The sequence below is a fragment of the Melospiza georgiana genome, chromosome 1 (genome assembly GCF_028018845.1).
Source record: "Melospiza georgiana isolate bMelGeo1 chromosome 1, bMelGeo1.pri, whole genome shotgun sequence".
NCBI classification, from domain to species: Eukaryota; Metazoa; Chordata; class Aves; order Passeriformes; family Passerellidae; genus Melospiza; species Melospiza georgiana.
In genome coordinates this window covers 137,468,902-137,486,467 of record NC_080430.1, presented here as the reverse complement: position 1 = coordinate 137,486,467, position 17,566 = coordinate 137,468,902, and the positions used below count along the sequence as shown (strand labels likewise).

Here is a 17,566-nt window from a genome sequence, read left to right as displayed (position 1 = left end):
GTTGCCACTCAGCATCAAGAAAGCAATGGTCACTTTTATCCAAACCAAAACTTCTGTCTTGCCATTTCTGGTGTTGTGTTTTGCTTTGGTATAGAGCTACAGTAGCCTTGTAAATTCATGAGTAGCACTTGTGTCATGTCTTAAAATTAAAAGACATCTCGTTTTCACTAGTGTGTCGACAAGTTTTGTTTACTTTTCAAATATTTTCTCTTTAACAAGCCATAACGGAATCCAGTGTACATTATCTGTCTCCGACAACTAAGGATAAAGAATTTCTGTATCCTAGCAAGGCCCAAGAAGGCCTGCCTTAGGCAGAAGGCAGTTCCTGATGAGTAAAACCCGTTAACAGATCCAGTCTCCCTTACACTTGGCCTTAAATCTGTCCTGCACATGCTAAAATAACAGCACAGAGCGCTGGAGCTACTTCTACAAACCATTCCTGAGGCCAGGCCTGTTGGCTCTGTATCCCCTGCGGTTGCACACACCATGTAGGCACTGAACAGTCTGTGACCACTCACACGCACGGAGCTGCACAGAGCAGGGAGGGCTCCCTGTGCAGCATCTGTTTCCCATCAGCTGACATACCTGCACCTCTCCAGTAAAGAGCAGTGCCCGTGACTTGAAATTGGAGAGTTCAGTGCCCACCAAGCTCAAAACGCTTCAGCGCCGGGGCCAGGAGCAGAATAGCCCCGGGAGGCGTTTGGCTTTGGGGTGGCTGTTCCCCAGCGCCAAGCGCTGCCCGGCCAGGCTGGCGCTGCCAGAGACCGCGGAGCTGCGAGGCAGCGCCGAGCCCCCGGCGTGCGGCCCGGGGAGGGACGCTGCGGGCACACGGGACGGGACGGGGCCCGTAGGGACCGGCTGAGGGCGGCACCCCCTCGGGGGCAGCACTGGGCCAGCCCTACCCCCGGGCAGGGGCCGGCTCCGCTCCCCGCTCCGTGCACCGCCCCGGCCGAGGGGTCAGAGGGGTCGCGCCCGGCGCCGGGCAGGGCAGGGCAGGGCAGGGCAGCGGCTCGGAGCCGCTGGGGCAGGTGGCGGAGGGAGCGGGGGGAGCGGAGGGCCCGGCCGGGCTCCAGCTCCCCCGCTCCAGCTCCCCGCCTCCGGCCCGCGGTGCCCGCCGTGCGGGGGTGGTGGCGGAGGGGGGTCCCCGGCCGCCTCTATAAAAGCAGCTGCGATGGCTCTGCCGGCAGAGCCGAGCGGGCGGCGGGCAGGCGGCGGTCGGGACCATGGCGACGGGCGGCGGGCAGCCCCTGCCCGCCCTCCTGCTGCTGCTGCTGCTGCTGCTGCTCCGGCCGTGCGAGGCAAGCGAGGGGCGCCCGGCGGGGCCGGCGGCGGGGGGGAACGGGCGGCCGCTCCGTGACCCGGCCCCCGGGGCCGCTGTGTCCCCGCAGGTGAGCGGCCGGGAGCCGGCGTGTCCCCGTCCGTGCGGGCGCTGCCCGGCCGAGCCGCCGCGCTGCGCCCCGGGCGTGCCCGCCGTGCTGGACGGCTGCTCCTGCTGCCTGGTGTGCGCCCGGCAGCGCGGCGAGCAATGCTCCGCGCTGCTGCCCTGCGACGAGAGCAGCGGCCTCTACTGCGATCGCAGTCCCGAGGACGGCGCGGCCGCCGGCATCTGCATGGGTAGGTGGCGGCCGGGACACCCTCCCCGGGCCGGGCCCGCCGCGGGTGTCGCTGCCCCGCGGTTCGGTTCTCCCGCCCGCCCTCCGGGGAAGCGGCCGATCCTCAGCACCGCCGGCGCCGCCCCGATGCTGCGGGAGGTGCCCGAGGGGCCGGGAGGGCCGGGAGGGCCGGGGACTGCCCCAGCGCCCTCTGCCCCTGCGAAATGCCTCCCCTTTTCCCCCCAGTGCTGGAGGGGGACAACTGCGTGTTCGATGGGATGATTTATCGCAATGGGGAGACGTTCCAGCCCAGCTGCAAGTACCAGTGCACCTGCCGCGACGGCCAGATCGGCTGCCTGCCCCGCTGCAACCTGGACCTGCTGCTCCCTGGCCCCGACTGCCCCTTCCCCAGGAAGGTCGAAGTCCCTGGAGAGTGCTGTGAGAAGTGGGTCTGCGACCCTGATGATGAAGTGATTTTGGGAGGTTTTGCTATGGCTGGTGAGGAAACTAAAATTAGTTATTATAGTCATTGTGAGCAGGAGGTGATATCATTGTGAAAGTATCCACAGGACTGCCAGATCTAAGGCACAATGCTTGTATGGTTGGGGATTTTTCTAACATAGAGTGACCAGTATACCAGGCGTTATGAATAAAGGCAGAGCTCATCAGGTAAAAGAATGATTCCGAGGATGAATATGTATGGCAGTTTTACAAATTAATTAATGTAGTTGCCAATTTTTAAATTTCGGTTTATCTGGTACACATTAGTTCTGCGACCAGAAGAAAACAAGAACAAGGTCCTAATCCTCCGAACATTCGCATACGGAGGGAAAAAAAAAACCAAAACCACAAAAAAAAGCTGCAGTCTTGCTAGTTGCTCCGCTAGAATATGTCACAACTTATATTGTTACAACTTATAATATGTAGACTATGACAGTTTAGTCTACAAGAGACTTTCTCCCCACTGAATTCTGCAGCTCTTACAAGTGATCAGCATGGAAGCTACAATGCCGGTGAATTCCAGCCTGTCTGTGATAGAGTGCTCATGTTTATTGATGGCATTAAAAACATTACAGAGTACTTGTAGAGGCAGTGGTTATAAACATGGTGAATGGATTTGTAAGAAAATTCAACCCATTCCAAAGTGAAGAACTCAGGCTTTTAAAAAAGCTAGGTAAAATTTTCCCCTTTTTCAGTTTTTCCCTATTTTCATTTTTTGTACTGAATTATGTCTCCATCCCCTTTAAATTATACTCTTAGTTCAACATGAATTTTCATAACTTTCTTCTGAGAGTAGAGGGCACTGCATTCTCTTCCAGTCACTGCTCTTTGTGATCTTGGGCAGTTAGTTATGCCAAAACTCAGCTAATCCATTTTAAAAACAAGTGAGAAAGGATTGAGGAATAAAAGCTTGAGTAACTTTTCAGTGTGCTATGAAGTGTTAATTGTAAAGCACATAAGGTATAAACAAAAACTTTGACACTTTCTATTACCTTTCCTTTCCTTTGATTTGTCTGATGGTGACAGACTAATCCATAAGATGCCTACAGATGAATTGTCTGCATTCTTTCAGCAGTGGCCATCCCTCCTGGGAGGCCACCTTTTTTGGGTCTTTGCCATTCAAAAGGCAGGAAGGTTCTAGAGAAGCTTAGCAGCAAGCGCTGTGACTCAGTTGTATTGTCTCCTCCTGTTTGCTCCTGTGCTAATCAGTGAACCAAACTATTCAGCAATGCTTGCATAGAGCCAGGAGGGCAGGGTGGTGGTCAGAAGTGACCGTGGCTTTAAGTACCTGTGATAGCTCCTCGCTCAGATTCCCTCAGGCAGATTCCCTCCTGCCTCCTCACCATCACCCTGGCTGTAAGCTGTCAATAATTGACAAGATGGGGTGACTTTATGACTCTCAGGAGTAAAAGGGCTTTCATTCCATGCTGTTTATTAGTTTAGATAAAAAATTCAGCCTCTCTCAAGTCATACCTAATATAAATATTTTTATGACATAGTTTAGAACCCATTTGTGACATATTTCCATTAGAAAGAATGAAGAATAAAAATCTGTTAGGGTTCTAAACTGATTTAAAAGTCAGCAGTAATTCTTCCAGCTGTGGACTTGAGTGAACATAATCTAAATGCTTTGCTGATTACATTGATGTGCATCTTTCTGGTTTGAAGCTTTTTTTTAGGTGTAAGAAGTTGCTACTTAGGATTCCTAAAAAGACAGCTTTTAAAATTTCTAAATCCTGTCAAAAGCATGGATTTTGGACCTTGTTTTGTCTCACATGTTCTTTCCCAGATATGACAGAGCTCAATTACATAGTGAGGTTTCATGTGAGTTTTTCTTGTACTAAAGCTCTGTGGGGTTTTGTCTCCAGCCTACAGGCAAGAGGCCACACTTGGGATTGTGTCAGATTCAAGTGCCAATTGTATCGAGCAGACAACAGAATGGAGTGCTTGTTCCACGAGCTGTGGAATGGGCTTTTCCACCCGTGTTACCAACAGGAATCAACAGTGTGAGATGGTGAAGCAGACACGGCTTTGCATGATAAGGCCTTGTGAAAATGAAGACTCATCTGATAAGGTAATCTGCAGAGAGTGAGGCAAGGCAGCTCTTCAGCTCTAATTCCAAGGTTTCAATATTAGGGTCTACAATGGTCCAGATGCAGCTGTACATAAACACACCTTTCACTTTTAGCACAAGTGCAGCAAGCTGAGTGGGTTTGGTAAAGCATTAGACTTGCTGTGTTTGCTCAGTAGCTTTGTGCTGCACCTCCAGTGGGTCAAGGGAGGTGATTCTGCCCCTCTGCTCCACTCTGGTGACAGCCCCCAGAGCACTGTGTCCAGCTCTGGGGCCCTCAGGAAAGACATGGACTTACTGGAGTTAATCCAGTGGAGGGCCACCAAGGACTGGGGCACCTCCCCTATGAGGTAAAACTGAGAGAGTTGGGATTATTTAATTTGGAGGAGAGGAGGCTGTGGGGAGACCCTACAGCCCCTTGCAGTCCTTAAAGGGGGCTATGAGAAGGGTGGGAACAGATTTTAGTAGGGTCTGTTGTGGTAGGACAAGGACTAATGGTTTTAAACTAAAAACAGGTAGATTCAGACTAGATATAAGGAAGAAATTTTCTACCATGAGGGTGGTGAGACACTGGAACAGGTTGCCCAGGGAGGTGGTCAGTGCCGTGTTCCCAAAAATGTTCAATACAATTGGAAAAAGTTTTATAGAAATTTTAAAAGGCATGTATACATAGACTGAACAGTGCTCTCAACAACCTGATCTTGTGGAAGATGTCCCTGCTCATTGCAACGGGGTTGGATGGGAAAACCTTTAAAGGTCCTTTTCAACCCAAACTGGTCTATGATTCTATGATAATTTAAGTCACCCCAAACAGATCAAATGTATTGCATGTGCAGCTTGACAGCTCACAGTGTAACTTCTCCCAGAAATGCAACTGTACTACCTGTATGCTGTACATCAGAGTTGCTTCAGTGATACAGAATAGATATATCAGATTTCTAGTCTGTTGAGCATCTGGAACAGCAGAGAAATGTGTGAAATGTCTGCTTGATAAATTAAACATTGTCTTAATCCTTATGATGTTTGGGTTTTTTTCCCCAAATAGACCCAATACTGACATTTCTGATGTAAAAAAAAAATTGCAAATAAGAGAAAATACTTTTATACTTCTACACACTATGCAAGTGTTTCTATCAGGGAGAATAGCATGTACCTAGGTAAGAGATCCATCAATTTATGTAATGTTCTGAGTGTTGGAAAGCATTTCTAAGGCCTTTGCTGTTTCTAAGACCTTTGCTGAACAGTCTGCAGTTTTAAGTACCATGTTTTGTAAAGGAGATGAAACAAGTGGGAGGAGTTGAGGAGATTAACAAGAATGATCAGAAATCTAGAAAACATGCTCATTTAGGAAAAACCAGATAGAACTGGACTTCTTCTGAATGCAAGGGAAGAGAGATGTGTTCTCATAACTGTATTCAGATATTGCAGCCTGTTTTGAGTGCATGGAGGATATAACAAGAAATTGAGTTTAGACTGCACAAAATTAAGACATGAGTGAAAATGTACTAGGCAGTAAGAATAATGAGCTCTTGGGGTTGTCTGGGGCAGATGTGGAGTCTCTGTCATTGAAGACTTCCAAAGACAAGTTAGTCAATCATTTGTTAAAATATAATGTCTAGAGCTGGTTGTGCCTTGAGTCACAGGAATGGGTGATGACTTTTGCAGTTTATTTTGCTCCCTTTTTCCCCCTTGAACTTAGTCCTGTAACTTGCTCATTTGACTTGCTGATTCTCTGATGGAACTACACTAGCCTGAGAAGTTTTTCAGTTTAGTTTCTTAATGAATGTAGACTGGGCTTTTCTCAGATGACAAGAGTGGATTTTAATTATTTGGTCCAGTATCCTGCTGGTGTCAAAGAACAGATCTTGCAGGTGTCACCTGTAGGTAACTGCTGTATGGAGGGGCTTGACAGCTGGCCTGCAAGCAAAGCTGAGTTAATAGAAGAAATAACAATTGATGATTTTGGAGTGTATCTATAGCAAGGAAGGAGACAAGGCCGTCAGCGTGGAAACGGATTAGAAAAGATACATGAACATTTTTGTAAGCTAGACTATGTGCATAAGTAGACGTGTATACATGCCTTTTTTAATTCCTGTAAAACTTTTGCCAATGATATTGACACTAATTGCTTTGCACCAATGAATATAATAAGTTATTTTGGTGTAGTTAATGACCTAAAATCACGCTTTGATAAAAATATATAAGCTAGAAAACACGCAGAATAAAAAACTATTTTCTTCTTAAACCCTAATCATGTATGTACATCATGTCTGACCCAACAATGACGCTACTGAAGCAGTTTCAGAGTCATCTTGCTGTTGAATGAATAAAGACAGCAAGTTTAAATTGTCAGAGTCAGCCTGTGTCTCTGCACGTCAGTTGTTGAATGCTGTCTGTCCTATGCAATGACACATCCGTTGCCTCCATCTTTCTCCCAGAAAGGGAAGCGGTGTGTGCGGACGAGGAAGGCCGCCAGAGCCGTTCGCTACGAGTTCCGCAACTGCTCGAGCGTGCAGACGTACCGGCCGCGCTTCTGCGGGCTCTGCGGCGACGGGCGCTGCTGCACCCCGCACAGCACCAAAACCATCCACGTCCACTTCCGCTGCCCCCAGGGCATCCTCAAAAAGCCCATGATGCTCATCAACACCTGTGTCTGTCACAGCAACTGTCCGCAGGGTAACGTGGTGTTCTTCCAGCCGTTGGACCCCACGTCTGGTGAAGCAAAATTATGAAAAGCATGAATTAGATAGCACAGAAAGTATCAGCAGTTTATGCAAGACTTGACCCACAATCAGGTGAATGTAACAATTGCATATCTGAAACTTCTAAAATATTTTTCAGAATGGTCTTTCAAACTAGGTGCTTCCCCCCCCCCCCCGCCATAGTTTATTAAATACCTCATTTTCCATTTGCCCCATCCAAATGTCTTTTATTCACTTGAAGAAAATTTTGTACCTTGGACAGAGCCCTCTTTTTATCTTGATGGTGGCATAAAGATTACAAAGCCAACAGCTAGACTTTCCCCTTGAGTTAAGGGGATCATGCAGCAAGTTTCAGTGGCTGTAAGACTGGGCTTCTTGAGAGCAAATGTATTCCTTGAGGAATACATGATACTGCATCACATAAGCTTCCAGGCTCTTAACTTTACTTTCCATACCGCATATAAACACTCCAGCAGTGTTCTTTTTTCTTTTCAATGAAACTCTGTTTTTTGATGACTGTAAAAATCTTACTGATGGAAGTGTTACATTCTTGTGGCTTATAAAGTACCTTCTGTCAATACCTCTGGCTCTGAGGATTAAGATTGCACATAGCCCTGGAAATGACATAGGGTAAGATCTCTTATCCTGAAGCACAGCAGGTTGATAGCTGACAGTAATTAAATTTTTCTTTGGTAACTTCACTAGCAGTCTAATCCAAAACCAACTGAAGTCAGTGATGGATAAGAATTTGATTCTAATCCATGTATGTCTGTAGATATAACTATCTGGATGCAAAAATAATATATCTGTAAATTCTTCTAAAATACTAACTGTATCACTTGGTGCTTCATTTCTTAGAAAGGTGTATATGTAAATAGAAACTGTACATACTGTAATATAACTTTACTAAGTAAATAAACTTTATGTGATTCAAAATATTTTTTCCTAAAGTTGTCTTTCTTAAACTACCAGCCTTTAACAGCTAAAAGGAATGGGAAGAAAAAAGGGTCTGCAGACTCCTAAAAGCAAAAGATGATTTCTTGTGTTCATGTACCTCATTCTAATTGCTGCCTTAAAAGTCATGCAGTGCCTTGCTACAGGGAAGGATGAATCATTTGTGGGGTACATATTAGAAAGGAGGTTTTTTTCAGACTAAGTTAGCCTGGGAGATAGGATGATGTTACTAAGGTTTATGTGTCCTGAAATATATTGGTGGTGGTGGTGAGGAATAATTACATGATTCAGAGTTCACATTTGGGCCTAAACAACCAACAAAGTATTTCATTGGGTCATGCAGCACTTCAGCCTCACAAAATCAGCCCGTGACCATGTTTGTGCTAGGTACTCTATGGCAATACCCTCAAGAAGTAAGAGCCTGAGGGCGGCAGTCTCACGTATGTTAAATCATGTATGCAGCAGGATTGTGCCAATAGGTCATAACTGCAATTGTGGAGACATTCAGCTGCTTTGACTGTGAGACCCAGTTTAGCTTGGTGTGTGTCTGCCAGTGACAGCAGAGTTGCACTTATCCACAACTGTTCTGTAACCATGTGGTAGGAGACAACTCTGTCTTGAGGAAAACAGGCAGAAAGCCAATTCTTAACATATTTTGGCCTAGTGTTCTACTCCTCTAAAGGAGTTACCAAACTCTGGTTTGGCAATTCCTGAGACACAGGGTGGAATTCAGTTGAAGGTTAAGACTCCTCATTTTAGTCAGTGAAGCCTAAGGTAAAGATATCTATGGGCAAGCATCAACAGCTGGTAGGTTTTTAGTAACTTTTAAGTTATCCTTGAAATTATGAGGCACTGGTGCTGATTCAGTTAAGCTTTAGATACATCAGGTCCTCACATGGGGTCTTTGATGTTTTTCTCCATAAACTGCACCAATGATTCATTTCTCTGTAGTCATTGCTATTGTTATCAACACATTCCTGCCTGCCATATGCATCCCAGGCAGCTGGAACAAGACTGTGTTTGTGCATACATACAACACTCCCTGCCCTTGCACAATTCAATTCCTAATCATAGAATCATGGAATAGTTTGGGTTGGAGGGGACCTTTAAGGATCATCTGGTCCAACTCCTCTCAAAGTGAGCAGGGACATCTTCCAGTGTTTCAGGTTTACAGAGTCCTATAAACTGGCACTGAATGTTTCCAGGGATGGGGACTTCCACTTCCCCAGGCAATGTGTTCCGGTGTCTCACTACCCTCATTAAACAAAATTTCTTCCTTATATGTAGTTTGAATCTATCTCTTTTAGCGTAAAACTCCTCTTTCTCAGCCTTTCCTCAGAGGAGAAGTACTCCATCCTTCTGACCAGTTTTGTGGCTCTCCTCTGGACCTGGTCCAAAAGGTCCATATCTTCTAATGTAATACCTTCTGCGCTAGGAAATGCCAGGACCTAGACAGGACATGGCCAGGACTCCTCAAAGCAGCTGAGAAGTGATTAAGGAGTAGATCAGAATCCAGGAGAGATGGAAAAAGAGTTTTTTTAAAACGACTTTCACCCCACATCTCCTCCCTCTTCCCCTCTCCACCCCAAAAATCAGGCTGGTTTGTGCAATGCTTCTCTAATATAATGCGAGCTGTCAAGTATTCCTCAGGGTCTTCTTGCAAATTACAGGGACCTTGGTTTGCAAGAGATGCATCAACTACTGAGCAATGCAGCAGTAATGTCTGGACAAATTAAACAATTTTTGGATTAATAAAACCCAGCTAATCCTGAGCCAGATGTAATTAGAGAGGAATGCAGTCAACTACTGACTTCCTATGAAATAAAATTGTTCACTCACTTCATTTTGACAGTTCCTCTATTCCACCCATACCCAAAGTTATTTATACTTTTGTATCAGCTCATCACTGCTGCATTGCTTCTCCTCTATCCTTCTGTTTTCTCTTAATGTTATCCAGATTTTGATGTCATTCCTTAAGTTTTACTTTTACTGGATCATACAAACAAAGCCCAGGCACCAGGCAGAAGCAGTTCAATAAGCAGCTTCCACTTTGCAGGCGAGTTCAAAAGCTCATCTGGGATATGAACCCACCACCCTTTGTACATTAAGGTCATCCACTACTCTTAAGTTTGTGGGTTTTTTCCCACTACAAAGACAAGAGTTTTATTTCTGATATTTTTGAAGAGACATAAATGCAGCTTCCTGCTGGGACTCCTCTTGTGGATGGTCCATCCCTTCCTTTGGAAAGGGAATGTGTGCACTACGGTGTATGAGTTCAAGAGCAACTTGAGTAGCTCCTTTTGCCTATACTGTTTTCCCAGCACTTTAAACTGCAGTCTGCACTTCAGTAAACCAGTGCCAAAATGCCCCCAGAACCTTTCTTTAACCTTTCTATGTCTTTAACCCATTTTGTGAGAAGGCAATTGCATTGTTATGAGCACTGCAACCTCCAAAAAGAGAAGTGCTATGATGCTCAAGCCCTTCTTAGACATCTTTATAAACATCAGAACAACAGCAGTCCCAATGTCTTCTTACATTACTGTAGCAGCTCAGCATGAAAAATTATCTTTTGGAAGGAACCACAAATGTTTCCTTTGGACAAAATGAGACAAAGATCTGATCCAGTTTTAGTCTCTTTTAGACCATGTACAAATACCAATTCAGTGGCTATTTTTACCCCAGATCAATTGATACAGCTTTTCATCTGCTCTCAGTTTGGTTATACACATTTAGATTTGTTTTACTTGAATATGGACAGTTACCACCTCAATCTTTGGTCTAATTTCAGCCTGTTCCCAAAAAAGCCTTTATAGGCACTGAGTTAATTAAAACACAACAGTGGAGTGTCAAAACTGTGAAATTGATGTAAGGAAACTCCAATGATAAATTCCTGAACATTTCTTGTGTAGAACTGTAATTTTCTTAAAAAAGAAAAGTTAGATTACTCAGATTGAGAAAAATTAAAGCAGTTCATTTTCAGATCTCCAAGGAATCATATCTGAGCATTTCAGGGAACATCACTCAGAGTTCCAAGGATGGGCCCATACAGCAATGTTTACTGAGTATGTGCTGATGAAACAAACACAAAATATGCTGGTCAACTTGTTCATCCCAAGTTCTCTGAACAGATGTACCTTTCCTTTGCTACTGCCAGTGAAGGACTGCCCCAAAAATAAGTCACTTAACAGTTTTTCCTGTTAACAACTGGTAGGTTAAGTACACCTTCAATAACAAATGTTGATGATACCCAGTGTTACACCCCACAGCACAGGTACACTGAGATATTTATATCCACTTCCAGGACTCTTTCATCTCTAGAATTTCATCAAAGCAACATACTTCTTGCATTTAATCTGTTTTGAATTTCTCTAGGGCAGCAAAGACATTGAAAATATATCTCTTTTTTTTTTTTGCCTTCATGGACTATGCAAGGAGACCAGCTGACAGCCTGCTCACTGATGCCTGACACTGGAGCGAAAACCTCAAAATGAGTAGAATTCTACAACTGATTTCCCTAAAATCATGGCCTTTCTGTTTTCCAGTATAACTCCAGGAGTAGGAAAATGTATAATAAAATCTTCAGGAAAAATACAATATTGCTATTTTTTTTTCTGGTCCAAGCTATACTTTTCCTTCACCCTATTTTTAATAATTTCTAAGTGGATGGGGATGGGAAGGCGGATGGAAAAATATTTATTTATTGTTTCTAGTCCTACTATTTACAGATTATGACAAATATGAACTTCATGAAATAACATTTTATTTCTCTCCTCTGAGAACTTACTACACTGGAATTTATTTTCCTTTTTTTTTTTTTAATAATAAAATAATTATTTTGTACCAAAGCTTTCTATATGGACTCTTGTTTCAAGAAATCATTCTAGTTATATCCACCATGGTAGATTTTGTAATATGAGCTGTCTATTGAAGGCATGAAATTCAGTGGGACCTGAGGGAAAATTGTGCTCTGATTTTCCCTTTATCAATCCCAGTTTGTGCATTACACCTGTTCTATGACCAGAGATACTACACTGATATCAATCAAGAGACTTACCATGCAACTGCAACATGAAGAGTTGAGTTGCAAATACCTAGGAAATATTTTTAATATTAGTTTAAATCCCTGGTGTTCAATTTTTTCTATAAATGTGTAAATTTAGAGCTAAGTCTGTTTCTTTATCATTAAGCGTGTTTAAAATCTCATGTTCTCCATGGACTGTGGAGGGAGCCCAGCAGATTGCCTGTCAGTGAGCTTGCTAGAGAACACAAAATTCATCTCACACTGAGCCTCTCCACTCAGAGAAACAGAACTGAGCAGCCATTGCTGGTCAATTGACTTAATTGAATGATTTAGCAAAAAGGCAAAGAAACCCCTATTTATAACCCAAGATGTAGATTTATTCTGCCTTGGACATGCAAATGGTCACACTAAAATAATGAAGAAAAGTACCCCACTGTCCTAAAACTCCTGCATGTCCATGGATGTTAATTTGGCTGTTGTTATTCTCAATGTCAGAATAAAGTATTTCCCCCAAAGTACTGCATTTGAGTTCATACAGGGACACCTGGATCTCTGGTCTCATGCTGTTTCTCCTCTTCTGTAGCCTCTCATGCTGTCACCATGTGCTGAGACTGTTTTCCACCTTCTTCCATGTTTTTTCTTTATTTTCCTTATCCCACTCCTTATTGTTCACTTCTTCTGTGCCCTCAAGTGGTAAATGAAGGATGAACATGCACATCCCATTGCCAGAGGCCTTCCCTATGCTCCCGACCCACCCATCCTGCCTTCTCTCTTTCTCCAGGAGACTTGAGCCTTCAGGACACACTGTGTCCATTGCAGCCCATTTGCTTGGGGCTAATTAGAGCTTAAGCATGTCAAATTTATTTTTTTCTGCTGGTAAAAGATAAAGGATATTTATAAGGATATAATAAATTATTTTCTAAAGAGAATAAAGTGTGTTAACTGAGGGAGATTTGCTCTCCTATGCCTCTGGGTCTGGCTCAGCTAAGACCCAGGCTCAGCACTTCATGTTGCTTGATTCATAGAAATTCAGAAAGAATCCATCCATTAGGCCAAACAGAGGCTGGAGGCTACACATACCCAGGATTGTGCTCTGGTCATCAGGACAGAAGAGTAATAATGTTAGACCCCATGGGAGAATTGCTAGTTTGGGTTGTTTTGGCTTTCTTTACTTCTCTGTTTTTAATTAAAGAATTGCACTTTAATATAAAGTTGGGAGTTTGTGCAAAGAGGCAAAGCCCAGAAATCTTTACATAGATTGAGACAGAATTAAATTCTTTGAATTGCCTTTGTATACAAGTAAAATCATTGAAATGCTTGGAAAGTTGGACCCTCACCACCTTGCAAACACTGTATTTTCAGCCTGTAACATGTTATGCTGCCTACTTCAGCAATAAAATGCACCTCTTTTGGGAAAAGGATCCGATTTTAATACAATTAAAGTATTCTGCATAAAGTATTTAGCATTCTGCAGCTTATGTTCTCACTCTGTGGGCTGTGAGTTTGCAATTGTACATGAAACTCTGTCATCTCATAACAGGACCGTGCTAAGGGCTGCCTTGGCCACCGCTGCATTGCTCAGAGGAACGGTACAAGAGCCCATCACTTGGGGCCAGGGTTACAAGCAGTATTTCACTTCAAATTTACAATGAAACGTGTTCCAGCGGCCTGGCTCAGTTCTCCTGCAAACCCTGGAGAAGGGGGACACCTGGTGGCTCCGGCTCTTTTGGATTTGACCTGAATAACCCTCGGGTGTGCTGCTGAAAGCTGGGGTGCATCCCGAAGGATGAGGCCAGCTGGTGTTGCCAATGAAAACTGCCACTGGCTGGGGAGTCAACAACAGCGGGGGGGGGCAGAAGTCCAATTTTTAAGTGTATCTAAATTTTTATTAGCATTATGGCAGGGCCCAGCCTCGTCCAGGACCTTCTCTGCTTGTGTAGATTTGAAAGTTTCTCATCCCAGACTCTCCAGTGAAGTGGGAAAGACACAAAGGATGAAGGGAGGCCCTTTTCTCTAGACAGCACACAAGGCACTAAAAGCTCAGACTGTGTGAGCAGCTTCCTCCCCACCACACACAATTTGTGGTAAGCCCAGGAAATGAGCCTTTTCTCTTAAGTCACCCTCTGCAACCTGAACCACAAAGGTTCTCCTCCTGCTCCTCCTCCTGCTCCTCTCAGCTTCACCCTTTCAAGTCAGCTCCCTTCAGAAGAAATGGAGCAAAATGCTTTTCAGAGAATGGAAGGGGTCTCAGGCCCCACAAAAGAGAGGCTTTTAGAGAATAGAAGGACTCTAAAATTCTCTAAAATGCGCCCAAGTAAATGATGGTCTCAGGAGTGGTGATTATTTGCTCCACAGAGAAGAATTTGCTCTCTGTGTATGATGAAGATGTACTTGGGACAGTCCTGCTTCACCTGATTACAAACCACCTTGGTTTGAGTCACAAAGTGCCTGGTGGAACATGGCTTTGCATCTCATCCTTCAAACACATTAACCATTATTCAGTGTCACTGCCAAATCTTTCTTCTTTCAAGCTGTAGTGAACATTTTATTTTTCATATGAGAGTGAAAAAACCACAAAGGGATCAGTGTTTGCAGCCCATGCAAAGTGACAGAACTCCAACTCCATCAAGAGACAAGGAAGACCAGGAGCTCCAGGGCTTGGCAGAGTCCATGCCCTGCCTCCCAGGCCCTTGGCACACACAAAAAACCCCGAAAACAAGAAAAAGAAAAAGAAAAAGAAAAAGAAAAAGAAAAAGAAAAAGAAAAAGAAAAAGAAAAAGAAAAAGGAAAAAGAAAAAGAAAAAGAAAAAGAAAAAGAAAAAGAAAAAGAAAAAGAAAAAGAAAAAGAAAAAGAAAAAGAAAAAGAAAAAGAAAAAAGAGAAAGAAAAAGAAAAAGAAAAAGAAAAAGAAAAAGAAAAAGAAAAAGAAAAAGAAAAAGAAAAAGAAAAAGAAAAAGAAAAAGAAAAAGAAAAAGAAAAAGAAAAAGAAAAAAGTTTCTGCTGCAACCTTCAGGCCTGTCAGAAGTGGAAAGGTGGAAAGGGAGAGGGAAGGGGCGGAAGTTGTTTTGAGAAACAGGAAAAGCCTCAAGGCAGCTGTGCAGCTGTTACACAAAGTTCTTTGAGGTTATCTGTGTTCTTCTGTTTAAGCTTATTTGTGCTTATGGTTCATGGAAAGAACTGGTATGTTCTTGCTTTAATTCACATTTGTTCAGCATTTTAAATCGCCTCCCCAACTAAAAAAGAAAAAAAATCTCTTGAAATGCAAGCGCTGAACTTTACCCAGCTTTTTGCCATTTCCACGAAAAGAGGTTTTCTAGAGGTTTTCCAGATTTACCACGAGGGGGAGGCAGCTGAAAAACTATGAGTCAATCTGTTCTTAGAACTCATTTTTTAATGAAAACCTGGGACATCCACAAAAAGAGTGCAAGCAAATCTGTTTTCAACCTTAAGGAAAATATTAACTTTTTAATGTCTATTATCAATTCATATACTTCTAAGTAAAGTGGGTTTTTAAAATATTATTAACTGCAGTTAAGATAAAATTCAGCATTTCCCAGAGGAATGATATGTGCAAATGGAAATGATGCTTTTGCTTTTATATGGAAAGTGAAATAATAGAAATTACTTCTCCAGAACTTAAATGATCCCACAAACACATGCTGCATGATTTATATGAAGTAGATACAAAAATCTTTCTAAATGTCACATCTTACACTTCACATTGAATCACACAATTCATACTCATGCTGAAAAAGAAGCTGTTTTCTCTTTCTATAGAATATTCCACACACTCCAAACACTTTCCTCAAACTAATTCATCTCCTGTGTGTTTTAAACAGGGTTTTTAAGGACGTATCTATCAAAAGCTAAGAAAATGAAAAGTCTTAAAGTGATAACTAAGGTCATCAAAAAGCCTTCCACTGCCCACAGCATGAGCAGACAAGGCAGAGAAGAGAGCCAGATGAGGCAGAGAAAGGTCAGGTCTCCAGCAGATCGGTGGCAGATCTGAAACACAAGGGACTAGTAATGTGTCTCTTGGATGATGTTTCTTGTTGAAGTAATGAAAATAAAAGGAGGTTTCTCCCTCAGTTTCTCTGATGACAGTACTTCAACAGCCATGAGGAATTTGATGTCCAAGGTCAACATGAGCCAAGAGCTATGAAAAGCAGCTGGGGAACCCTTTGGGAACACTAATTATGAGCCTGTGAGAAATGGGACTTTTCCCCTGTGTGAGTCATGAATCTGTCAAAGATTGGTATTCAATAGCAAGCCTTCAGAATAGGCCACCTTTGAAAGCTATAATGAATAACCTCGAAAGAAGCCCTTATAAAATCTTAAACATGCACAAGATACTAGCCAAGGGCTTAATAAAATACACAAGCCCCACATGCAAAAAAACAGGCAAAACAAACAGAAAGCTATGGCAACTCCAAACATAACAAGATGGACCTCATAAGGAGGAATTAACAGCAAATCTCTCAATAACTTGCCTTTTGTGGCCAGAGGTCTGCTATCTCCCCAGGGTACAGAGCACAGAGAAACCAAATTAAACTGTGGTTATCTGATGTCTCTAGTGAGATTCACTTCGTCGCACGTCAGAGCTCAGTGGGTAGCTGAAGTCCAGGACTGGGAGTCAGAAAGTCTGTGTTTGGTTCCCAGCTCTGCCACAGGCTTGCTGTGTAGCACTGCTCTACTTACTCAGCCTTTGTTTGCCTCAGTTTCCATGGCAGAAAGAGCCAGGGATTGCAACAGGGCTGCTGCACAGGGCAATGCTGCAGAGCCCAGAGCAGGGCTGCTCACATACCACCACATCAAGGGGGGTAACCACTGTCAAAATGCTAGTTTCTAGGTGTTCAGCATCACATATTTTTGAGTTGCTAGGATTCCTGGCAAGGAAGGATGACTTTCAGCCCAGCCTCTCTCTATGGACAGTGGATTAAATGATTGCTGGAAGATGTGGCATTTCTTAATTGCAGGAGGTGAGCGTGCCCAGATGTTGAGCAGTGTGGTGAGGGGAGACCACGCAGCAGTGCCATGTCCCAGGAGCCCGAGGCCACATTGCACAGCACTAACAGGGCAGGAGAGGGGCTGTGGTCCCTCAGAACCCTGCTGAGCTGCTGCACTCTGCTTTTCCAGATATTAGTGACCATGATTTGCTCAAGATGTAGCTGTAGGAGCAGTCTGCTGAGAGAAATGGGACTATGTCATCTGGCAGTGATGATAGAGAACAACTCTGCACCCTTTGTGAAATGCCAGCACTGAAAAGGTGTCCTCATCCCCACGGCCACAGGACACCATCTGCAGCACAGCCAACCCCAGACAATGCACATTTTTGGGCTCCTGTGATCCCTGCAGTTTACACATGGTGTCTTATGGCCTGGGGCAAACTTAGTTTTATAGAAAACAAACTTTGGAAGAAATTCTGAGACCCTGGTGGAGATCTCTAGTGCCACTTGCAAGGTCTCATCCCATTATGCACAGTCCTCTCCCATGTTGTCATGGAACAAAACTTCTGCATCCACCCTGGGTTCTGATGGAGGTGTACCTGACCACAGAAAGGGGGATTTGCAGGAAGCCTGTGGGAAAAGAGAGCTGTAGCCAAAGGCAATGGGAATGCACTTGGCATTTGGGAACATGGGATAACAATGAGCTAGATCCTGGCACAACACTGGGATTTAGCCCAATGCATATTCACTACACATGGAAGAAAGTCAAAGAGCCTCTCC

The 17,566-nt window shown here is 43.9% G+C and overlaps 1 protein-coding gene across 1 annotated transcript; it reads left to right on the top strand.

Annotated features, from left to right (window-relative positions):
- Positions 1–1,223: 1,223 nt before the first annotated feature.
- CCN3 (cellular communication network factor 3) lies at positions 1,224–7,746 on the top strand. The gene is made up of 4 exons (XM_058030801.1): positions 1,224–1,614; positions 1,839–2,090; positions 3,962–4,167; positions 6,603–7,746. Exons 1-4 carry the CDS (start codon positions 1,224–1,226, stop codon positions 6,894–6,896), a joined length of 1,143 nt encoding a protein of 380 aa, XP_057886784.1. The 3' UTR covers positions 6,897–7,746.
- The last annotated feature ends 9,820 nt before the right edge of the window (positions 7,747–17,566 follow it).